Below are 25403 nucleotides of genomic sequence, written 5' to 3'. Positions count from 1 at the left end.
ATTTCTCTCGCACCAATTTGTTCACCGATGTACGATTTCTTGTGGAATGTTTTTTTTAAGTGCTTTCTGTGCGACAAGAATGCCTATCGGCAAAAAGGTGGCACTCTGTTGCCTTCAACACAATAATATTTGTCATCCACCATTAACTGTTGCAATGACTGTGTGTATTTTTGCTTTTGATTGGTGGAATCTGTGGGCAGCTTACCTTGCAAGTGCGCATCATCCTCTTATTTTATTATGTGGCTCTATTATTACGGAAAATGTCTAGATGTTGTCAGCCATGTTGACAGCAGCTTAGCTGGGAATAATTTGTTTTGATCAGTGTTCTGGGGATGAATTGAATTGGATTTGAATGATGACTGATTTTTTTTTCCTCCCCAGACTGCGAGAAGTTAGTCGAAGCTCACACATTGGCCAAAACAGGTAGTTTAATTGCCTACGGTATTTGAAGCGAGGGCGCTCTGTGTCCTGTTTCAGAAATAAAATATCGCGTTCTCATTTTTGAGGCCATTGTGCCCTTTGCTGGTATTTATTTCAGATGCTGATAATTACTGTGGAATTTCATCAGCAAAAGAAACAGCAGCAGTGGGAAAATATTCTTAGTGAACAAAAAGCCAACCATCACAGCATTGTTCCCTGAAGGCTAAAGCAGTCAGATAAAAACACCAGCTAAATGTAGCCCATAGTCTAAGCTCACTTTTAGAGAGAGAGCGAGAGAGAGATTCACAAATAACACATACAAGATTTGGTGGGAAATGGTTTGCAGCGAACACTTAGGGGCACCAGTCATAAGCAGTTTGCAATTTGCTACAAATGGCCCCTTAGGGACTTTGCAGGATGGAAGACAATGGGCTGTGTCAGGTTTATTGCTGTCAGGCTGTACAAGAGGCGTGCTGCTCTGCTGAAGAAAGCATCAATGTAAATAAAACTGCTATTTCACATTAGTGTCACACACCAAGTAGTCACATGTTCTCCAATTGAGGCAATTTATTTGAAAAGTATAAGATCCACATGATCAACGTGTAGAAAGAAATGCTGTCCCTATGTGTATTCAGGGACGGCCAGATTGACTGCATGGGACCGGATATCGAGCTTTGGTCATTGATAGCATATCTGCAAACTCTCTTTGTTGAATGCTTGTATTTCTCATGTAAGCAGTGGCAGAACCTTGCCTGGACAGTGCTATTAAGAATTTGAATCAGGGTGTGGACCTCAAAGCAGCTGAATTATAATTCAAGTGGTGGTGTATTCTGGACTCTTGTGCAGCCCCAATATTCATCACTCCATCATTGGCAGCCATGTCTTCACATGGGAATCAAGGGATATGGGATTAGTGCAGGAAAGTGGAGTTGAGATAGAAGATCAGCCATGATCTTATTGAATGGTGGAGCAGGCTCAAGGGACCGAATAGCCTACTCCTACTCCTATTTCTTATATTCTTATGCCTAGGCCCTAAGCTCTGGAATTCCTTCCCTACACCTCTCCACCTCTCCTCCTTTAAGACATTCCTTAAACCCTACCTCTTTAACCAAGTTTTTGGTCACCTCCTAATACTTCCTTATGTCAATGTCAAATTTGCTTGATAACGCTCCTGTGAAGCGCCTTGGAAAGTTTTACAACTTTAAAGGCACTATATAAACACAAGTTGTTGTTGTAGCTGAGTAGAGATTGTTTGGGAACATTCAAAATGAGGTACACTGCAGCCCTTGCTGTTCTCTAAATCTTCATGTTCACAAGTATCTACTCAGTGGACAGTGGCATCCAACTCCCATCATTGGCCTAAAAATGTTAACATGTTGTACACAGAACTACTTTCCAGTTGATGGGGGTCCCATTTCTTTTATCCCAAATAACAGAAAGGTGGGAGAGATGCTCAGCTTCCTTCCTAGCTGTCTCTCTGATATAGGGGCTCCGAGGAGGAGGGTTGTCCATTTAGATATTATACCAAAGCTGGCGTGCCTTGTGCTGATCCAGCATTACAAATTTAACTCTGGCTGGATGGGTTTCCCGGACCTTGGGGAACCTGTCAGCTAAGGGAAGGCGAGGACTGCTGGATCCAGGAGGTAAGTGCCTTTCCAGGAGGCCTCCGATCTCCCCAAACCTAGGCCTTCGATCCTCCCCCACGAAGCCTCCGATCTCCCACCGGAGACCTTTTGATCTTCCCCCAACCCTCCCCTCTCCCCCCCGCCCCCCCAGAAACCTTCGACTTCCCAACTCCGGCCCCTGATCGCCTTCCCGGCCTTCCCCACCCACCGCCTCCAGACCCAATCTATCTCAGTCTTGAAAGCTCCAATTGTTCTCACATCCACAGATTTTTGGGGAATTTCTATCACACATTGTGTGAAAAAGTGCTTCCTGATTTCGCTCCTGAATGGCCTCGTGCTTGTTCTTGATTCCCCTACTGGAGGAAATTGTTTCTCCGTATCTACCCTATCAAACCCTTTTACCATTTTAAACACCTCAGTTGCAAGTGTGCTATATTCCTTATATGTCCATTACATGTCTTTGTCAGAAGAACAGTATCTTTATGGAGCAATAGTACTCCAGATCCATAAAATACCCGCCACGATGGCATTATGTCCCTTGTAAATCTCACGAAATCTTGTTCTGTTTTGTAATTTATTCCTGTTCCTCCTCCAAAGCTTTATTAGGACATGTTGAAGATGGGTTTGAGGCTAGCAACTGCTTGGAAGGTTGCGCTCCACACTTTATCAAAATTATATTTCTTCATAAGTTTTCCTCGATTCTAAAGACACTGCTTAATATCAAAAACTTACAAAGTTACTTCATCTCTGAAGTATTTATTATTCCAAAATGTTCATAAATGTCCAGTGAAAATCCACCTGTTAATCTATTTCAGATTTCAGAACATGTTCTTATTAGTGCAGGAAAATGGAGTTGAGGTAGAAGATCAGCCATGATCTCATTGAACAGCGGAGCAGGCCCGAGGGGCTGAATGGCCAATTCCTGCTACTAATTCTCATGTTCTTATCATAGTTGTCCGATCATAGAACTTCAGAGCACCAAACAATTTCTGTAATTTGCTTTTATGTAAGTGAGACTATTTTACGCCACACATTCATTCATTCTCTCTTTTTTTTAGCTCCCAGAATTGACAGTGCTGTTCAGTTTCTTTTGAGTAATTGATTGATTCCCAATATTGTCTTTCTGACAAGTGTTTCATTAACCTTTTATCTGACCTCCCCAAACATGGTGATGCAGTGATGAAACTTGCATAAAAATGCATTGTTTCTTTGCAAAAGTGCCATTGAATTGCATGCGCATTGTGTATGAATCTTTCACTGGTTATCCTACCAAATATCAAGAGGGCGCACCTTTCAATTTCTTTTATTCTGTTCTTATAAGGCCAGTTAAATGGGAAGTGTATTTACTGAATCGCTCCATAAAACTTCTATATTATAAAAGGAGATATGTGTTCAGTCACTGGGTCCTCCTAAACATCCGTTGTCACTGCTGAAATGCTGGTTTAAGGTACTGTAATAGCAGACACTTCGATGTGACATGATGACATTTTGTTCCAGTAACATTGTGAATGCCGACGACATCATTCATAATGTCAATGGAGTGGTACATCATATCTGCCCACAGACTACCTCTAACTGGGAATTTTCAAGAACAAATCAGAGTAACTCCTCCTTCTTTCTTCCCCCGGTGGCTTAGTGAGTAAATTCATTGCCCGTGGTGGTATTGAGTCATAGGTTACAAAAGCAGGCATTGAAGATGAGATCCAACAGCACCTCCAGTGCGCCAGTGCAGCCTTTGGCCGTCTGAGGAAAAGAGTGTTTGAAGACCAGGCCCTCAAAACTCTCACCAAGCTCATGGTCTACAGGGCTGTAATAATACCCGCCCTCCTGTATGGCTCAGAAACATGGACCATGTACAGTAGACACCTCAAGTCGCTGGAGAAATACCACCAACGATATCTCCGCAAAATCCTACAAATCCCCTGGGAGGACAGACGCACCAACGTTACCGTCCTTGACCAGGCCAACATCCCCAGTATTGAAGCACTGACCACACTTGATCAGCTCCGCTGAGCAGGCCACATAGTTCGAATGCCAGACACGAGACTCCCAAAGCAAGCGCTCTACTCGGAAGTCCTTCACGGCAAACGAGCCAAAAGTGGGCAGCGGAAAAGTTACAAGGACACCCTCAAAGCCTCCCTGATAAAGTGCAACATCCCCACTGACACCTGGAGTCCCTGGCCAAAGACTGCCCTAAGTGGAGGAAGTGCATCCGGGAGGGCGCTGAGCACCTCGAGTCTCATCGCCGAAAGCATGCAGAAATCAAGCAGTGGGAAGAGCGTACGGCAAACCTGTTCCACTCACCCCTTCCCTCAATGACTATCTGCCCCACCTGTGACAGAGACTGTGGTTCTCGTATTGGGCTGTACAGCCACCTAAGAACTCATGTTAAGAATGGAAGCAAGTCGTCCTTGACTCCGAGGGACTGCCTATGATGATGATGACAAAGGTCCCAACTTTAAACCCTGGTCAGTGCTGAGTTGGCAGGTCTCAGTAGGGCACAGCAATTGGCCAAAGTTAGAGTATATAAATATCAACCAGGGTTTCTACTGCTGCTTGTTATTCAGTAACCTCTTCTGGAACATACTATGGGCTAGACTTTCCACTATGGTCGCTATCGCCCAAAAATGGGCGATTTTTCCAGCCTTCGTGCTTTCTTTATTTTTCAAGATTGCTGGAATATAGCCCATTTTTAAAACCGCTAGTTTCATCTTTTTAATTTGGGCGATAGCCTTAGCAATGTGAAATGGGCCTTAGCGACGTATTCAGTCATGCAAGACTGGCGTCCATAGCAATGGCTGTTCTGCGCATGTGCGTTTTTTTTTCAGGCAAAGAGCTTTTCCCACGGGGGTTGACAGAGAGAACAGTAGACCTGGTCCCCATCAATAACATAATAGAACTTTTCTTTTATTCTAGCCCCTGTTGCTTTATAAAATAAAATCTATCAGCCAACTGAGATGGACTCCATTTCCTTCCTCATGGGATGACATACTCTAATTTTGCTTCTACTGTACTTTGGACCAGAGGTGAGAAATATCAATGATTAATATTAACCTTGACATTACAGCAATGTACTTGTATGTAATTTTTCTCATTTTATTTTCCCATCTCTATTCTGCAACATGTGATTAGTGATCAATATTGGTTGGGAAATTACAGGCCCCCCCATCACTATAAATCACTATAAATACCCTTAATTTGTCCTAACAAATACAAAGTGATTAGATGATTGGCAAGAATCAAAAAGGTCCTTAAAATCATTCACAAATTGATTCCCCTGACAGCCTTTTACTACAGACCCTCCCTGTAGTGCCGAGTTATTGCAGCTTTTCTTCAACCTATTTTTGGGCCAGTGATCTGTCTATCTCCACCTTAAATATTTTCAATGGCCCAGCCTCCACAGCTCTCTGGGGCAGAGAATTCCATAGATTTACAAATGTCTGAGAGAAGAAATTCCTCTTCTTCTCAGTTTTAAATGGGCAGCCCCTTATTCTGAGACTATGTCCCCTAGTTTTAGTTTCCCCTATGAGTGGAAATATCCTCTCTGCATCCACCTTGTTGAGCCCCCTCATTATCTTATCTGTTTCGATAAGATCACCTCTCATTCTTCTGAACTCCAATGAGTATAGGCCCAACCTACTCAACCTATCTTCATAAGTCAACCTCCTCATCTCCGGAATCAACCTTAAATACGGAGACCAAAACTGTATGCAGTACTCTAGCTGTGGCCTCACCAATACCCTGTACAGTTATAGCAGGACTTCTCTGCTTTTATACTCCATCCCCTTTGCAATAAAGGCCAACATTCCATTTGCCTTCCTGATTGCTTGCTGTACCTGCATACTAACTTTTTGTGTTTCATGCACAAAGACTCCCAGGTCCCTCTGCACTGCAGCACTTTACAATTTTTCTCCATTTAAATTATAATTTGCTTTTCTATTTTTTCTGCCAAAGTGGATAACCTCACATTTTCCCACATTATACGCCATCTGCCAAATTTTTGCCCACTCACTTAGCCTGTCTATATCCCTTTGCAGATTTCTTGTGTCCTCCTCACAATTTGCTCTCCCCACCCATCTTTGTATCATCAGATTGTTGTTTACATTACACTCGGTCTCTTCATCCAAATCATTAATATAGATTGTAAATATTTGAGGCCCCAGCACCGATCCCTGCGGCACCCCTCTAGTCACTATTTGCCAACTGGTAAATGACCCGTTTATCCCAACGCTCTGTTTTCTGTTAGTTAGCCAATCCTCTATCCATGCTAATATATCACCCCCAACCCCGTGAACTTTTTATCTTGTACAGTAACCTTTTATGTGGCACCTTATTGGATGCCTTCTGGAAATCCAAATACACCACATCCACTGGTTCCCCCTTTTCCACCCTTCTCGTTACATCCTCAAAAAACACCAGCAAATTTGTCAAACATGATTTCCCTTTCATAAAACCATGCTGACTCTGCTTGATTGAATTATGCTTTTCCACATGTCCCGCTACTGCTTCCTTAATAATGGACTCCAGCATTTTCCCAAAGACAGAAGTTAGGCTAACTGGTCTATAGTTTCTTGCTTTCTGGCAGCCTCCTTTTTTAAATAGGGGTGATACATTTGTGGTTTCCAATCCGCTGGGACCTCCCCAGAATCCAGGAAAGTTTGGTAGATTACAACCAATGCATCCACTATCTCTGCACCCACTTCTTTTAGGACCATAGGATCAAGCCATCAGGTCCAGGGGACTTGTCTGCCTTTAGTCCCATTATTTTACCAAATACTACTACTTCAGTGATAGTGATTGTATTAAGTTCCTCACTCCCTATTGCCCCTTGATTATCCACTATTGGAATGTTTTTAGTGTCTTCAACCATGAAGTCCAATACAAAATATTTGTTCAAAGTCTCTACCATTTCCCTATTGCCCATTATTAATTTCCCAGTCTCATCCTCTAAGGGACCAACATTTACTTTAGCTACTCTTTTCCTTTTTATGTACCTGTAGAAACTCTTACTATCTGTTTTTATATTACATGCTAGTTTACTTTCATAATCTATTTTCCCCTCTCGTTATTTTTTTTAAAGTCATTCTTAGCTGGCTTTTAAAAGTTTCCCAATCCTCTGGCCTCCCACTAGTCTTGGCCACTTTTCAATTTCAATTTGATACCATCTCTTAGTTAGCCACAAATGGTTAGACCTTCTCTTACAGTCTTTCCTTCTCATTGGAATATATTTTTGTTGAGAGTTATGAAATATCTCCTTAAATGTTTGCCACTGCTCATCAACCATCCCACACTTTAATCTATTTTCCCAGTCCACTTTCGCCAACTGTGCCTTTGTAGTCTCCTTTGTTTAAGCTTAGGACCCTGGTTTGAGATCCAACTTTCTCACCCTCCAACTGAATTTGAAATTTAACCATGCTATGATCACTCATTCCTAGAGGATCCTTTACTACGAGATCTTTTATTAATCCTTCTCATTACACAGTACCAGATCTAAGATCGCCTACTCCCTGTTTGGTGCAACGTACTGTTCAAGGAAACTATCCCGGATACACTCTATGAACTCTTCCTCAAGGCTACTCTGGCCAATTTGCTTTGTCCAATCAATATGAAGTTTAAAATCTCCCATGATTATTGCCGTTCCTTTTTTAAAAGCATCCATTGGCTGTAAAACGCCTTAAGACATCCTGAGGACGTGAAAGGCGCTATATAAATGCAAGTCTTTTTTTATTTTGGGCGGATACCTGATGGAGGATAGGAGCAGATATGGTGATGTTGCCCACTCACCATCTTAGCTCACACTGGAAGCATGGCCACTTGGGTGAGGTAGCTGAGGACCATGGTAGCAGGTGCCCATGGAACTGCACAGCAGCATAAGGCGAGCTACCTGAACGGAGTGGAGTAAAATTGTAGAGAGGAGGAAAAGCTAACAATAGGATGTCCATGGACACCAGGAAATGTACAGATGTTCTCCTTTTTTACTTTTTTAGTATTACAGGGCAACTCACTATGCCACAGGAAGGTGACTGTATATCTGTGAAACTGTACTGTACTCTTACAATAGTTTCTATTTATTTTGCTGATTTTTTTTTGAAATAGTGTTGTGCATCTTCACTCATTGCAGTAACTGCAGGGACTTGTATAGAATCATAGAAATTTACAGCATGGAAGGAGGCCATTTCGGCCCATCGTGTCTGTGCCGGTCGACCAAGAGCTATCCAGCCTAATCCCACTGTCCAGCTCTTGGTCCATAGCCCTGTAGGGTACAGCACTTCAAGTGCACATCCAAATACTTTTTAAATGTGGTGAGGGTTTCTGCCTCTACCACATTTTCAGGCCGTGAGTTCCAGACCCCCATCACCCTCTGCCTGAAGAGGTTTCCCCTCAAATCCCCTCTAAACCTTCTGCCAATGACTTTAAATCTATGCCCCTGGTTGTTGACCCCTTTGCTAAGGGAAATAGGTCCATCCTATCCACTCTATCTAGGCCCCTCATAATTTTATACACCTCAATAAAGTCTCCCCTCAGCCTCCTTTGTTCCAAAGAAAATAACCCCAGCCCATTTAAGTAGGACTCAACAAAACTGATTTTTTTTTTCTTAAAAACTAACATGTTCTTTCTGGAGCTGTTGCTAAGAAGATATGGAAGGCTGTGCAGTAAAGGATCATTTCAGGACCGTGCATGGCCTGTGTACTTCCACCACTAACACGCACTATTGGCCCGAGCTCCACACCCCAGGGTTCATAGAGCAGAGGTCAATGCAGGAGTGCACTTACTGAAAATGGCTTCCATTGTATGACTTCATGATGGACAATGCTGGGAAGGCACATTTCATCTGGGTGGGCTGCTTTCTTAACTCCGTAGGGGGAAAGAATGCATGATATTTTAAATAAGGTACTCAATCGGAAATGAAACAGCAATTGTACTTGTGCAGACCACTCACTCTTTAATCTGCATGCAATTGGTTGTTTGTTGTTTGAAGCAATTAGATTTTTTTGGAGACCCTGATGATGAATTCCTTGGAATGGTCTTCTGAACATGGCTGTGAAAAATACTAATAATTTCAGTGTGTGCGTGCGTGTGTGTGTTTTTTTATGTTTCCAATCCGCATCCACAAACCGTTGAGCACAGTTATTCATTGTTGGAGAGAAGGAGGCGTGTTGCCAAACTGGTGTCCTAACACAACAGTGTTCCTCTGACAAAGAGTTCAAAGGAAATGCATTCCAAGTAGGGCCTTTAACAGAGTGGCTGTTGTGAACAAGTAAAATGACTAATCCCAGCAAAACAAATGATCTTCTTGTGTGTTGCATAACCCAGCAGCAAGATGTAAAGCCTGATAAAGAAGGTTGATCAAAGACCTTTAAGACCACTGACTTTTTTTAGTTGCACTCTTTGCTTTGACTTATTCTTCTGGACAATTAATGGCCAAATAATGAGAACCTTGTTTCTTATTGTTTGTATATCAATAGAAGGAAATAAAATCACTCCCCACCCTTTGTTCTGTGTTTAGCAGGAGAAAAAGCTGGCTCTCCTCCTGAGGAAATGCCAGGGGCTACAAATTCGGTTCTCGGCGATAATTGTATTTTTTCGACAAAATTATCGTGATTGCAACGCTATCGTTATAAGGCCGTAAATTCAAGGTTTAATTTGTGCAGCGGTAAAAATCAACGTTGTACAAGGATTCGCGGTGAAAACCACGATCTTCGCCAACTTTACTCCGAGGCCGATATGGCTGCGAGTTGGGCCTAGGGATGGCAGAAAAACACCTGAAAATAAATTGGAAAAAAGGAAAAAAAAAAATTCACAAAACATTTACAATACACTTAGCAAATCACTGCAAAAGAATTTAAAAATAAAAACTTTAACTTACATTTTTTGCGGGTCTTCATACTTACCGCTGATCCAAGGGCTGCAACGCAACTTTGTCCTTGGTGGGTTTTTTTCGTTCTAAATATGGGTGCACTCAGACCCAAATTTTTGGCGAAAGCGATATTTTGAGTCTTGCACGACGGCGCTCCTCTCTCCAGCAGTATTTGAAAATTACCGCCGTAAAAACTTCTCAGAATTTTCCGCCAACCGGATTTTCGCCAAAAAAGTGAAATAGCACCAAAAACCCGGTTGCAAAATCGCCGAATTTCTAACCCTAGGACTTCATTTCTACCCAATGTATCGTTCCGCACCGTAATTGATGAACCTGTAATTGGTAGAGTTGTCGAGTTGGGAATGGCTTAATGAACTGGTAATGTGTAATGTGATTGTTCAACCTTCTGCTAATAAACCAACTAATTCTAAATACGCACATTGGGCTTACGTGGGATGCTGCACTGCTACAGGCGCATTAATGCTTTCCAGTCCCGGTTGTTAAAGACTGGTCATTTGTAAGCCTCACCCCACGAGTGAAACAGAGCCAGGAAGTCTCCTCCTGATTTGATGTCGTGTCAGCTGTGGCTCAGTGGGTAGCACACTCGCTTCGGAGTCAGAAGGTTGTGAGTTCAAGTCCCACTTGAGCATATAAATCTAGGCTGACACTCTAGTGGAGTGCTGCACTATCTTTTGGATGAGACGTTAAACCCTGGCCCCGTCTGCTCTCTCAGGTGGTCGTAAAAGATCCCATGGCACTATTTTGAAGAAGAGCAGGAGAGCTCTCCCTGGTGTCCTGGCCAATATTTATCCCTCAATCAACATAAGAAAAACAGATTATCTGGTCATTATCACATTGCTGTTTGTGGGAGCTTACTGTGTGCAAATTGGCTACTGCATTTCCCACATTACAACAGTGACTACACTCCAAAAGTACTTCATTGGCTGTAAAGCGCTTTGTGACATCCGGTGGTCGTGAAAGGTGCTCTCTAAATGCAAGTCTTTCTTTCTTGATATTCTTTTGGAAATATGACTGAGCCACGTAGTATTTGTGAAATTGCACTGGTCTAATTGGTTCCCAAGGTGATGAGTTTTTGGGGATCTGGTCTAATGTTACTCTTCTTCCTCTGTTCTTGGCAGGGAGGGGAGCGCGAGTCAGATTTACTTCTGTGTAATAGCGCTGATATTTTCACTGTAATGAAGGAGCTCTTGCAAGGAGCATGAAGACCGAAGGAAACGTAATTTGTCATTTAATTCTAATCGCTTCAAACCGCAATGAGCTATCCGTGTCGATTTAAAACATTAGCTGACTTTATACCTTTGCAATTGACAATAGATTTGGCAAATTAAAAGTGCCAAGTTAGACCTAATAATGCTGCCAGCACGGTTATAATGTGAGTTTGGTGTGCGGTAATTTTACTGCTGCTCTAACCAGCTTGTTGATTTTTCATAGGTGATAATGTGCAGCTGAATATGAGGACATCTCCAAACATGATTAATTCAATCTTCCCATGAGCGTTGAAGTGCATTGTGCAGATGTGCCACACTAACAAGCCCATTGGGGATTTTAAAATTTGCATAATCTCTCATAGTGGTGCCCAAATGATGCATGGGTGTTATTAATGAGAGAGAGCGCTCCTTGGCTACACATGAATGCACAATGCAGCACAGTTCTTAGCAAGACTGTTCTGAGAGCTTTTATGCGGCATGGTGCTTTTAAGCATCAAACTTATCCCAGTAACGTGCAGTCAGCTCTATAGACCAGTGCCGTGTTTATATTTAAGTTTGTAAATAGCTGCACTGTTTTTGCACTTTCCGTACTAAAATAAGTAGTTAACTGTACTGATCTCAGCAATTAAGCTTGACCTTCTAATGCTGGAAGCCTGAAATGCACAGACAGTCTGTATGTCATTTTTAAGCCCTGATGTTTTTATGATGCTCCTGGCGCGGGTTAGACAGACTTCTTTTGAAAATGTCTTATTGCTGCCTACCCTGGCTCTTCTGCTTCTACAGCGATAATTCGATGGACTAAGTAGGTCAGGTGCCTTGAAGCAGTGCAGCGTGGGATGCCGCAACACCGTGTGGCGTGATACAACTTTCCACAAATAAGTTCCCTAAAAATAAATCATCCATATTCTCCGAGACTGAATTAAGTAGCGAATTGCAGATTAGATCACTCAATCACTGATGAGTGTGCCTTCAATGATATGATTCCAGCCTTTGAAATCGTTAGTCATCCAATAATTTCCTAAGTTCTCTTACAGTCCGCAGAAACTCAGCAGCTTAAACATTCTGTATTGTGAAAGAGATGACAGCCCTGCTTCAGCAAGCTGCAACGTTGCATACCTTTTATTCAATTTACTGGCACCGTTGCGTGAATCTAGACATTTCTTTCCTTCAATACTTAGCAATTTTTCTTTCTTCGTCACTCTGCCTTCCTTTTTTTGTCACTCTTTTTATTGGTGTATGGCAGCAGGCTATTCAACTGTAAGACCATCACAACCAAGCTGTTCCATTCTTCCTCTGACGTGTGCAAGTGGGACTAATTGGACAGCTCTTTCAGAGAGCTGGCACAGGCATGATGGGCTGAATGGCCTTGTAAAAAATTAATTGATGGGATGTGGTTGTCGCTGGCAAGGCCAGCATTTATTGTCCTGGCCTCCTTCTGTGCTGTATGATTCTATATTTACCTGCATGCCTTCCATTTGGGGGAAGGTGGGGTGGGGGAGGAAGAGAAATTTGGCTGGTTTTTTCCCCCCTTTCCCCCCTTTCCCCTTTTCCCCTTTGTTCCCCTCTCCTTTCCCCCCCTTCTCAGTCCAAGACCAATTATGGTATCCTATTGCCACACTGCACGGTAGGTTTACCCGCCATGCTATTGAAGGGTCCAAATCGCAGTCCTTTAATTAAAACTGAAGGTGTGCAATGTTTTACAACACGCAAGCGATAAAAATGACAAGTGATGCGTAGTTCCATTAGCACTGCAGCAAAAATGTACTTATGTTTTTGGTTTGTGTAGCACAAATATAATCTCGATATGACGCAAATTTATGTATTCTGCCCTCCCCCTCCCCATTGTTTAGGGGGCACCATTAACTAGTCAGAGGTAGCAGTATGCACCACCAATTGAATCGTTTTAAGATGGTGCCTCTGCCATTTTGGGTACTGGTGTGCCCCATATTTGTAGAATTTTTCTAAACATTGCATTTGCTTTTAATACTGTGGAGGGAAAAAACCTGAGTATTTAGGCTACAACACACAAGGCTGATTCCTCACAGATGCACACCAGAGATTCAATCAAAGTGTGCCTGCAATTAAAGGTCATGAGGCATTTGGTGCTGTGAGACAATGTTGCAATTCAGACAGCCCTTTCTATGGGCCCAAGTTTCCAGACGATGAAAAACGGGCGCCCCTCTGAGCTGGGCGCCCGTTTTTCGCGCCTAAAACGGCGCCGGAAAAAAAACTCCCGATTCTGGAGCGCCCTGCAGCTCCTTGTCTGTTTGGTGCGGTGCCCAGGGGGGCGGAGCCTACATTCACGCCGATTTTGTAAGTGGGAGGGGGCGGGTACTATTTAAATTAGTTATTTCCTGCCGGCAACGCTGCGCATGCGCGTTGGAGCATTCGCGCACGCGCAGTGTGAAGGAAACATTGGCATTCGGCCATTTTTGCAGTTCTTTGTAGCTGTTTAGTTTTTGAACACTTTTTAATAAAAGCACATTGCCATCAGCACATCAGCACTGAGAAGGCTGCAGGAAGCCTCAGAAAGTTGAGGCAGCCGTTTCCCGACGACCTCCCCCTTTTGCCGTCAGGAAATGGCTCCTCAATTTCTGAGGCTTCCTGCAGCCTTCTGTCTCCTTCCCTCTCTCCCGCCGTCTGGAACGGCTCCCTTCCCCCCCCCCCCGCCGCTGCGTTCGGTCGGTCGGTTGGGTCCCTCTCGCTCGCTCGCCGTCTGGAACGGCTCCCCCCCCCCTGCGTTCGGTCGGTTGGGTCCCTCCCCGCTGTCTGGAACGGCTTCCCCCCCCCACTCCGCTGCGTTCGGTCGGTTGGGTCCCTCCCCGCTGTCTGGAACGGCTTCCCCCCCCCACCCCCCTGCGTTCGGTCGGTTGGGTCCCTCCCCGCTGTCTGGAATGGCTTCCCTGCGTTCGGTCGGTCCCCTCACTCCCTCCCGCCCGCCCGCCGTCTGGAACGGCTTCCTTCCCCCCCCCCCCCTCCCCGCGTTCGGTCGGTCAGTCGGTTCCCTCCCTTCCCCCCCCCCCCCCCCCCCCCCGGCGTTCGGTCGGTCCCCTCCCTCCCGCCCGCCGTCTGGAACGGCTTCCTCATTTTGTGAGGCTTGCTGCAGCATTCTTCCTGGCTTGAAGCACTTTCACACAGGTAGGAAGATGGTTTATTTAATCTTTTCTTTGCTTATAAATTTTTATTCAGGTTGGATTTATTTGTATAATATTTGTGTAAGTATAAATAAGGATTTATTATAGAATTTAATGACTTCCCTTCCCCCCCCCCCTTCCCCCCCCACACCTCGTTCTGGACGCCTAATTTGTAACCTGCGCCTGATTTTTTAATGTGTAGAACAGGTTTTTTCAGTTCTACAAAAATTTTCACTTGCTCCATTCTAAGTTAGTTTGGAGTACGTTTTCACTGTGGAAACTTTCAAATCAGGCGTCAGTGGCCGGACACGCCCCCTTTTGAAGAAAAAATTCTGTTCCAAAGTGGAACTGTTCGACCTGACTCGAACTGCAGAAAAAAAAATGTGGAGAATTGCGATTTCTAAGATAGTCCGTTCTCCACCAGTTGCTCCTAAAAATCAGGCGCAAATCATGTGGAAACTTGGGCCCTATACATCCCAACTTTAAACCAACAAAATTATAACTGTTACTATGAATTTTGAACTTTAAATCAGTCATTGTTTCTGCCTCGGATTGCTGTTCAATGACTCTCATTGGAGAGTGTGCATGTGTGCACATTCACGCTGATACCCTTCGCTGCTAAATGACATGCTGACATTCATTGTCCATGGCCACAGATGAAGAATAGAGACTTGGATGAAATTGTGGAGGGTGGCTAGAACTTGATCTCTAGTCTGTGCTGAGTTAGCTGATCCCAACCATCATCATAGGCAGTCCCTCGAAATCGAGGAAGACTTGCTTCCACTCTAAAAGTGAGTTCTCAGGTTACTGTACAGTCTAATATGGGAATTCCAGTCTCTGTCACAGGTGGGACAGATAATGGTTGAAGGAAAGGGTGGGTGGGGAGTCTGGTTTGCTGCATACTCCTTCCGCTGCCTGCTCTCGGCAACGAGACTCGAGGCGCTCAGCGCCCTCCCGGATGTCCTTCCTCCACTCAGGGCGGTCTTTGGTCAGGGATTCCCAGGTGTTGGTGGGGATGTTGCACTTTATCAAGGAGGCTTTGAGGGTGTCCTTGAAACGTTTCCTCTGCCCACCTGGGCTCGCTTGCCGTGTAGGAGTTCCGAGTAGAGCACTTCCTTTGGGAGTCTTGTGTTGGGCATGTGGACAATGTGGCCTGCCCAGCGGAGCTGGTCGAGTGTGGTCAGTGCTTTGATGCTGGGGATGTTGATATTATGTCTGTCATGTACCTATGAATGACTCCACAAGGCAATGTGTTGTACTCAAACTGTAGTGACCTTGGTCCTTTATTCCTAACTCCAAAGCGAGGCAGCTGCATGGTGGCTCTCCTTTTATACAGCCCCTGCCACCAGGGCAGGAAACCCCGGTCTCCACCAGTAGCACCCTCTAGTGGTGCCAGCATGTACATACACAGAATAAACCTTATTGATAGTACATCAGGTAAACAAGTCTCTATCTTATGCAACTATACAGTGACTACACAGAGAGTATATCTATAGTCTGCATATATAACAGTTGGCCTGGTCGTTGGTGCATCTATCCTCCCAAGGCATTTGCAGGATCTTGTGGAGACATCGCTGGTGGTATTTTTCCTGCGATTTGAGGTGTCGACTGCATATGGTCCACGTCTCTGAGCCATACAGGAGGGTGGGTATCATTACAGCCCTGTAGACCATAAGCATGGTGCCAGATTTGAGGGCCTGATCTTTGAACACTCTCTTCCTCAGGCGACTGCAGGCTGCGCTGGCGCACTGGAGGCGGTGTTGGACCTCATCATCGATGTCTGCCCTTGATAAGATGCTCCCGAGGTATGGAAAGAGGTCCACGTTGTCCAAGGCTGTGCTTTGGATCTTGATGACTGGGGGGCAGTGCTGTGTGGCAGGGTCAGTTTGGTAGAGGACCTTTGTCTTGTGGATGTTTAGTGTAAGGCCCTCATGCTCCCTGCTGCCAAATTCCTCCAACTGGACTCTCACTTCTCACTCCCTACTGGCCGACTCAGCTACTCCAACCGATCCCCGGCGATCTCAACGGCGGTGAGCCTCTGACCAGCTCCAACCACAGGTTTGGGACTTATCTTCACTCCTCGCCCTCACGCATGAGCCTTCCCCCCTTTGGACCTTCACTCACCGGCGATGTTCGGGCCTTCCTCCCTCAGGCGACGTTCAGGCCTTCCTCCCTCTGTAAATGTTCAGGCCTTCACTCCACCGGCGACATTCAGGCCTTCATCCCTCCGGCGACATTTGGGCCTTCCTCTCTCTGTAAATGTTCAGGCCTTCACTCCACCGGCGACATTCAGGCCTTCATCCCTCCGGCGACATTTGGGCCTTCCTCTCTCTGTAAATGTTCAGGCCTTCACTCCACTGGCAACGTTCAGGCCTTCCTCCCTCCAGCGACATTCGGGCCTTCCTCCCTCTGTAAACGTTCAGGCCTTCACTCCACCGGCAACATTCAGGCCTTTCTCCCTCCGGCGACATTCGGGCCTTCCTCCCTCAGGCGACGTTCGGGCCTTCCTCCCTCAGGCGACGTTCGGGCCTTCATTCCTCCGGCGACGTTCTGGCCTCCCCTGGCTGCTGGCCCCACTCAATGGCGGAGTCTCTGCTGAGCACGTGGTGAGCACAATGGCTGTGGCCACTCTGGCCTCTCTTCCTTCCATGAAGTGGACCTCTGACCATTCCAATGCCTGCCCTCAGCCAGGCTCGGTTGCCTCACCACCTCACCGAACGACCTTGCTCAGTGCTGAGCTTACAGCTCGCATCCTGTCGTAGGCAACTAGGCTCATCCAGCAGTGCCTGGTCTCCTGTCGTCTTGGATCCCCTTGCCACTCCCAACCATATTGGTAATGTAATGGCATTTCAGCAAGCCCAAGAGAAGGAGAGGAAAAATCGTCAGCATTCATGCTCCTGATTACTATTCAGTATTCCTGCAAGTTGAGGACAGGAGTGGGCTTGACATTGATGCTCCCTACTGTCAAATAGTTTGCTAACATTAATTCATGAGCTGGCACGTAGAGAATAAATAGACTGACTGTCCGACTGACTGTTTGACTTACTGACTTAGTTACTTACTTAGTTACTTACTTGTATTTATAAAATGCCTTTCATGACCTCAGGATGTCCCAAAGCGCTTTCTAGCCAATGAAATACTTTTGAAGTGTTGTACTGCTGGAAATGTGGTAGCTAATTTTCACACAGCAAGGTCCCAGAAATAGCTTAGTTACATACAAATGCACCTCAGTAGAAGCCAGTGCCTCCAGGAGGAGGGAAGAACGCTCGGGCGTGCTGGGCACAGTACTTGTCTCCATATTATAAAAAGGATATAGAGGCACTGGAGAAGGTGCAGAAAAGATTCATAGAACTGAGGGGATATACTTATCAGGACAGGCTGAACAGGCCGGGGCTCGTTTCTCTAGAAAATAGAAGGCTGAGGGGTGACTAGATGGAGGTTTTTAAGATAATGAAAGGGTTTGATAGGGTAAACATAGAGAAAATGTTTCCCACTTGAGGGGACGTCCAAAACTAGAGGTCATAGATATAAGATGGTCACTACTGAATCCAGTGAAGAGTTCAGGAGAAACTTCTTTACCCAGAGAGTGGTGAGAATGTGGAACGCGCTACCACAAGGAATAGTTGAGGTGAATAGCATAGATGCATGTAAGGGGAAGCTAGATAAGCACATGAGGGAGAAAGGAATAGAAGGATATGCTGATAGGGTTAGATGAAGTAGGGTGGGAGGAGCATACTCACCAGCACAGACCGGTTGGGCCGAATGGCCTGTTCTGTGCTTTACACTCGATGTAATTCGATGGAAGTAAATGTTGAGGAAATTGGAGGAGAAACACAGATAGGACATATACTAGAACACTACTCCATGATGCAGTATGAGCCACTAATACATTGATTTCAAGTAACTATTTTTGTTTTGCTCCTTTCTGTTAAACACTAAGAATATGGAGTTTGATTTCAGAAAGTTACTTTTTTCTCTTTCTGTGGGTTCCTTTAGAATTTATGATGCAAATAAATAAAAATAATGTTGGTCAGTCATTTACATTGTTAGATTCTACTGAGAAAAGTAAAAAAAAAATTGTTATGTATTAGATGGCATAGCAACATCAACACATAATAACAGATAACGTTGACCTGTGGTTGCGGGAGGCTTTGGGGGACTTGTAGAAATAGTATTGGTGCACCAATGTCAACAGGTTACCATAGCCTAAAATACATTCCACAAATCCTGACTCGACAAGCAGTGGTTAATGCTATATATGATAGAAATAATTCCAGGTGATGACACTGTCTGAGAGAGCATTTTACAGGTGCGAGAAGTGGTTTGTGTAACATTGCCAATTATATTCTTCTGGAAATGGTAGAGTTTTTAGCCTGAATGCCAAAGTGCAGCGGCTTCTTAGTTCTTGTGTTCCGATCACATTTATAGTGACTTGGTTTGAGCAGTACGACATCTGTTATTACTCCAGTTGTATTATTCTACAAGACCAACAACCTGACCGCATATCTGTGTGTCGTTTGAGTGTAGCATGGATCCTACTAGACATCTGCAAGATTACTGGTCTGAATGGATTTGGACAGTGAGGAAGCAAAAAGAGAGGTTCTCTCTGCAAAACACGGCCATAATATCAATCACTGTGATTCTTTAGGTTTCATACAATGCAAAGTTGCTAACCGTGTCAAGTGAGATCAAGTTTGAGATCTCATTCATCTGGAAGCATTTCCACACATCGTTGCACTTGTATGCTCCACTGTAGATCAATGAGTCCAAGTACTCAATGTTTGTAACTGAGGAGAGTTAAGAGTATGGATAGAGTCCGACTAACCTTTAGAACCATAGAATCATAGAAAATTACGACACAGAAGGAGGCTATTTGGCCCATTTTGTCTCTGTCAGTTGAAAAAGAGTTACCCAGCCTAATCCCACCTTCCAACACTAGGTCCGTAGCCCTGTAGGTTACGGCTCTTTAAGTGCATATCCAAGTACCTTTTAAATGTGATGATAGTTTCTGCTTCTACCTCCTTTCAGGCGGTGAGTTCCAGACTCCCACCACCCGCTGGGTGAAGAAATGTTTCCTCATCTCCCCTCTAATCCTTCCACCAACTCATTTAAATCTATGCCCCCTGGATATTGACACCTCTGCTAAAAGAAATAGGCCCCACTCTATCTAGGCCTCTCATAATTTTATGCACCTCAATTAAATCTCCGCATCTCTGTTCCAAGGGAAACAATCCCAGTCTATCCAAACTTTCCTCATAGCTAAAATTTTCCAGTCTTGGTAACATCCTCGTAAATCTCCTCTGCACCCTTTCTAGTGCAATCACATTTTTCCTGTAATGTGGTGACCAGAACTGCACGTAGTACTCTAGCTGTGGCCTAACTAGTGTTTTATACAGTTCAAGCATAGCCCACCTGCTCTTGTATTCTATGCCTCGGCTAATAAAGGAAAGCATTCCATATGCCTTTTTAACTACCTTATCGACCTGTCCTGCTATCTTTAAGGACCCGTGGACAAGGTTCCTCTGTTCCTCCTCACCTCTCAGTATCCTCCCATTTATTGAGAGAGATGACCACTGGTCCCTCAGTGTTGATACGGTTTTGACCTTATCCGATTCTGTCCAACCATCGCCATTTTGATTCAATTGCTGCTTATCTTTCAGCTAGGGGACTTCTGACTCTGTAGAGCGAATGTTATCAGCAAAGCAAATGTTACCATTTGATGACATCCACCAGCTTGTTGAAGAAAATTGGAGCCAGGTCCATTTACCTCAGGGACACCTGCATAATATTTCACTACAAAAATGAGTGTCTATTTACTGTGAATCAATGATAACATCTTCTGAGAAAGGAGCACATCAAGATCAGCAGGTCACAGATGTTACAAGAAGCTCAATAAGAATGGAATATATTATCATGCTGATACTGAGGGGTACTGCGCATTGTAATGTACATTGATAGTATCACTCCTTATAGTTTCCACAAGTTTTGACGTGATTGGCAGTAGAGATAATGGCTAGCTATTGGGATCTGACTTTGATCCCTTCTAATTGATGGACAGAATTGGGTTGAAATTGCATTGTGCAATATTAATAATAAATGTGCCAATCTGTTCATATGAAATTCCTCTGCTTGCTACTTGCATTAAGGCATTAACCCGGTTTATTTTGGCCTTTAAGATATCACACAAAGGAATTCCATTCAAATGCATTCATGCATTTGTTCCCAGTATACAATGCTTGGTGACTTTGCACTCAGATGGGGCGATACTTGTTGACAGTTGAAATAGCCAGTGAAGCACTTCAGTCCAAGGTATGTTTATTCTTCTTTATAACTTGGTATAGTCGCAAACTGTTTCACATTTGCTGTGGGTCAGGTTTGGATCAGGCTGGGCTTCCTTACTGGCCAGAGAGGAATCAGTTTGCAGATAAGTGGATAGCAGAAGGAGTTCTGCATCAGCAAAATAAATAACAGCAGAGCTGTGTTGGCTTTATGCAGCCCGGTGAATTGGAGAATTTACTTGCGTAGGCGTCTTGCTGTCATAAGGTCCATCTGTCAGGATAGTGCAATGCTGTTAGCTCATGCATTACATGCTCTAGAAGACCATGTGGCCTTTAGCCTCATGCAAGTACAACTTTTTGTGTGGTGTATCTCCTTAAAGTGGTAGATATGGGGTTCACTCTTGTGTTTCCCCATATACTAAGTTACATACGAACATATGAAAAATGACAGACAGGTAAAGACCATCTGGTCCATTGAGCCTGTCCCACACAATTGCGATACCTTGTGTATCTCAACATATACACTGCACCGCACCCAAAACCACAGGCTAGACTTTCCATTATTATCGATATCGCCCAAAAAATGGCGATATTTCCGGCCTTAGTGGTTGTTTTATTTTTCAGGATCGGCGGGATATCGCCAATTTTAAAAAACGCTAGTTTTGCCTTTTTAATTTGGGCGATAGCCGTAGTGATGTGAAATGGGCGATAGCGATGTATTCAGTCGTGCAAGGCCGGCATCCATAGCAACGGCCGTTCTGCGCAGACGTGTTTTTTTTCCAGTCAATTAACTTTTCCCACGATTCGGGAGGTCAGAGGTCATCAGGGAGAGAGAGAGAAGGAAGGTTGTGTCGAGGCAATGGAGATGGAACCTGAGGAGTCAGGCAAGAGAGTGATGTTGCGAATGTTGCAGGGAGAAGGAGGGCGAAAGCCTTTTCTGATGAAGCCAACAAAGCTCTGGTGCATGAGATGGAGACTCAGTGGGGCCAATTAACCTGGGGTGGGTTTGGGAAACCCCGCCGGATATACCGGCGAATATGGGCGGACATCGCCGAAGTGGTATCTTCGGAAGCCCACGATGTGAGAGAGCCAAACTAGTGCCGCAAGCACTGGAACAGTCTGGTGGCATCTGCTAAAATATTAAATTATTAAATTTATAATTGCAATGATGCACTGACTCATTTAATTAGAATGTAAATCTGCCGGATTGTAATTAAACTGGATAATTTTGGGTAGCATCCCTGTTAAGATTTGGACTGGAGTCGGAACCTGTGCCCCCAGGACTCTAACCCTGGGAGGTTGTATGGGCGAATATGTGCCGAAAGTCTAGCCCATGTGATCTCCTGGGAGAGGCAAAAAACAGATTTAAAAAAAAACCCAGGCCAATTTAGGAAAGAAAATTGGGAAATTCCTCTCCGACCCATCTAGGCGATCGAAACTAGTCCAGGAGATCATTCTGGCCATTAAATTCCCTGCAGTACCTACCTACTGTATGAGGTGATCTCTGCCGTAGCCAGAAACAAATCCAGCTTTTGCTTGAAGGAAGTTCCTGATACCTGCCACACCTTTGTGCGAGGCACCCAGCAGAGCCTGGGGCACATCCCTCAGAAGAGGGAGCGAAAGCCCAGGCAGCCTGTCGCCCGAGACCAATGTTGTGTAAGCTTCGATGATCAAGTTACAGGTCAGCACTGGTGAAGGAATGCAACAGAGACCATATTGACCATCCTGGCCAAAGAATCGCACACGGCCTTTAATGGAAGAGGGGCGAGTTAAAGAGGGGATTAAGTAAAGAAAAACTGACGGTTCCAGAATAAATTCAGTTAAATATGTGTCTCAATTTAAGCTTCAGCATAAAGCATTCGCAGATTAAAGACGTTTGAAAAATTTGACAGAAAAGACTGTAACTGCTGGAGCTTGAAAGAACCACAGACATGCTCTCCGTGAAAGCCTCCTAATATAATCAAAGCTTCCCTTTTTGCCTCGAATGTGCACATTGAGCAGGCACTGGACCAAATGCAATGAATGCAATCAGAGTTGGGTTGAAAAGGTTCTATAAATGCTGCAGGATGAATGCTGTGCAGATGTCTCAGCAATGATACGCTCCATCACTCACAAACTCAGCCATTTGTTTTCCTTTTGAGCAAGCTGGAGCGAAGAATGTGAAAAAGCTTTGGGCTGCGACAGCAGGATTTATTCCAGTCCAGTCGGTCTGCCAAAGCACTGCCTTCAAATGCAATCTATCTTTGCACGGTGGCAACACTTCAGCCGAGAAGCAATTTCATGTTGTTAACTCTCGCTTTTTCGAGGGGGTGGGGGCGGGGGCGGGGGCGGGAGTGTTAATAATAATAGTTTTGTAACCATGATGGAATTTCCTTTTTGTTTTCCCCATGCAGTCCAATTAATAAATGGTGTTGGGTTGGTCTTTATCAAGCTCTCCTCTTGAATGAGTCCATTATTTCTCCAAAGGTCATTCATTTACTTAAAGAAGAAGTGACAAGGAGATCTGCTCGCACATCGCACCTTTGCGGATCTCAATGGAACTTATTTAGAGATTAACACGCATTGTCTGAACTGGCGTAGAATGTGGGGTGGCAGCTGCAGGGTTAAATGCCATAATAGGTGGAAATGAAGCAGTTTGATGGGAAACCATGGTGTGATCGGCTGTGATGCGGACTTGTATTTTACCCATTGCCACACATTTTCACCCTCTGGATGCCAGCCCCATCGGTAGCACTCTCGCCTACGAGACAGAAAGTCATGGATTCAAGCTCCAGTGTGGAGACTTGAGCACGTAATGCAAGCTAACACTCCAGCGCAGTGCTGCGGGAGCGCTGCACTGTCAGAGGTTCCGTCTTTTTAAAGAGATGTTACCGAGGTCCCATCTGCCCTCTCAGCTGGAAATAATAGATCCCATGGCACTATTTTGAAGAAGAGCAGGGGAGTTGTCCCAGTGACATGGCCAATATTTATCACTCAACCAACATCACTTTAATTTAAAAAAAATTATTATCTGGTCATTTACTTCATTGCTGTCTCTGGGTTCTTGCTGTGCACAAATTGGCGACCACGTTTCCTACATTAACACAGTGACTACACCTGAAAAGGGTTTACTGTGATGTGCTTTCGGATGTCCTGAGGTTGTGAAAGGTGCTATACAAATGCAACTCCTTTCCTTTCTAGAAACCAATAGGAATGTGTCCCTTGTAGGCACTGCAAATGTGATTTGGAATAGAAGCTGATTGCATGTAACTTACACATGCCTGATAAAAGTGGGTATAGTTGCTGCCCGGGGTGTGTCCACACTTCAACATTTTAAGCACATCTGATGCAGCCGTGGACAACCCTGCCCCTGAGTGTGACTCTCATTCTGCCATGACATACAGTACGATGTATACCAAGTTAGTTTCTTGCTGACCCGGAGAGCAGCATCAGTAAGGAAAGGTGAGATGATTCGGTCCAGCTATTCAGTGCTCGTTTACAGACAAGTGATGCCTGCCTGCATATTTTGACTTTGTAGCCTCACTGTAAATGTGTGTTGCCCATCATAGAATGGTTTCTTGTTTTTTTCGGAAGGCTAGTAAGAAGGTGACCTACTTCAGCGTGCTTTTGCCATGTGATGCTGGCATAATCCTGATCCCAGTGAGTCTGCATGGTGCTTTGCGATTTTAAAAGATGGAAAACTAGAAGTTAACCAAGCGTCTGAAATTTGGTAGCCCAGCTTGCATTTTAGTAGCCTTTAGTTAGGATTCCCTTATTACGGGACAAGAAACCATATGTGGTTCGAAGGCTCCAAGAAATGAAGGGTACTCAAAAAATTATTATTTTTTAAATATTCAGGTATCAAATCTTTTATTTTCAGTTTTTAAAAACGATCCATTAATATGCCAAAAGTACCCCCTAAAAAGATGAAATAATTTGCTTTTAAAGTTAGTATTTACCCATCCCATTCTGCACACAAAACCAAAAATAAGGAGAATGAACTCAGCATTCCAACATTCATCCATGTTAGATTTAAAAACAAATCGGAATAGCTCTTACCAAGCAAGGTGAAGCAGGAGAACTGACGAGTTGCAAAGGTTTGTTGTTGTAAATTATTTGACATTAATAAAGAACTATCTCCTGCATTAACATAGCATTTGAACTCACACTCTTAGACTGCAAAGCAATTAACAATGCATAAAGCTTACCTTTCTGGCACTTGCAAACAATGTAAATGAAGCTTTAAAATGGCTTTTCTTGCAGTCGGTGGTCGGCAGTGGAGCAGGAATGCTCTGAATAAATCTGTCGGGTATCTCTTGGTACATCAGATTGTGGGAAGCCAGATTGCTCGCTCTGTCTATGCTCAAGTCTCACTGGGGAAACTGTCCGTATGCCAGTCTTGCATCCTAGTAAGCTTCAGCTATTGTTGGCTTCTACAGTCTCTGAGGGCACAGCCTGTACCAAGCTCCTTCTGTGTCCTTGCTCGAGACAGTAATGCATTCAGAGCCCTAGAATACATACAAAATTCATCTGGCATGGGAGGGGGGAGGGAGGAGAAGGAGGAAGGGAGGCTTTTTGCTTGTGCTAAGGTGGTTTGGCTTGCAGCTGAGAGATAAGAGAGGGGTAGAATTGAAAAGATTTACATTAAAAGCCATTTTTTTAAAGCATTTTGATTCTACAGATAAAAGCCCGGTCTCCTGCTGAGAAACGCATTGTGAGGTTCCTTTGTGGGAGTATCCACATTCTTAAAATTTTGGCAAGCAGTTTCAGCTTTCTGAGGAATTGTCTTGGATAGGATAAAAGGATTTTGAACAATTAATCTGACCGTGACAGAAAGCTGCAAATATGTATAGTCAATATAAACAGTAAAACCTATACTA

At 44.3% G+C, this 25403-nt stretch overlaps 1 protein-coding gene across 1 annotated transcript in view; it reads right to left on the bottom strand.

The window, feature by feature from the left end:
* The window catches only part of LOC139268153 (regulator of G-protein signaling 8-like), a 55792-nt gene extending 30882 nt beyond the window's left edge, over positions 1 to 24910 (bottom strand). The window contains exon 1 of the mRNA XM_070886192.1: positions 24732 to 24910. Coding sequence (XP_070742293.1) covers positions 24732 to 24848 — 117 coding nt within the window. The 5' untranslated portion in view covers positions 24849 to 24910. The remainder of the gene's footprint in view (positions 1 to 24731) is intronic.
* Between the last annotated feature and the right edge of the window lie 493 nt (positions 24911 to 25403).

This window comes from Pristiophorus japonicus, chromosome 8 (genome assembly GCF_044704955.1).
Source record: "Pristiophorus japonicus isolate sPriJap1 chromosome 8, sPriJap1.hap1, whole genome shotgun sequence".
NCBI classification, from domain to species: domain Eukaryota; kingdom Metazoa; phylum Chordata; class Chondrichthyes; family Pristiophoridae; genus Pristiophorus; species Pristiophorus japonicus.
Note: the sequence above shows the minus strand (reverse complement) of the source record. Positions and strands in the feature narration are given on the sequence as shown.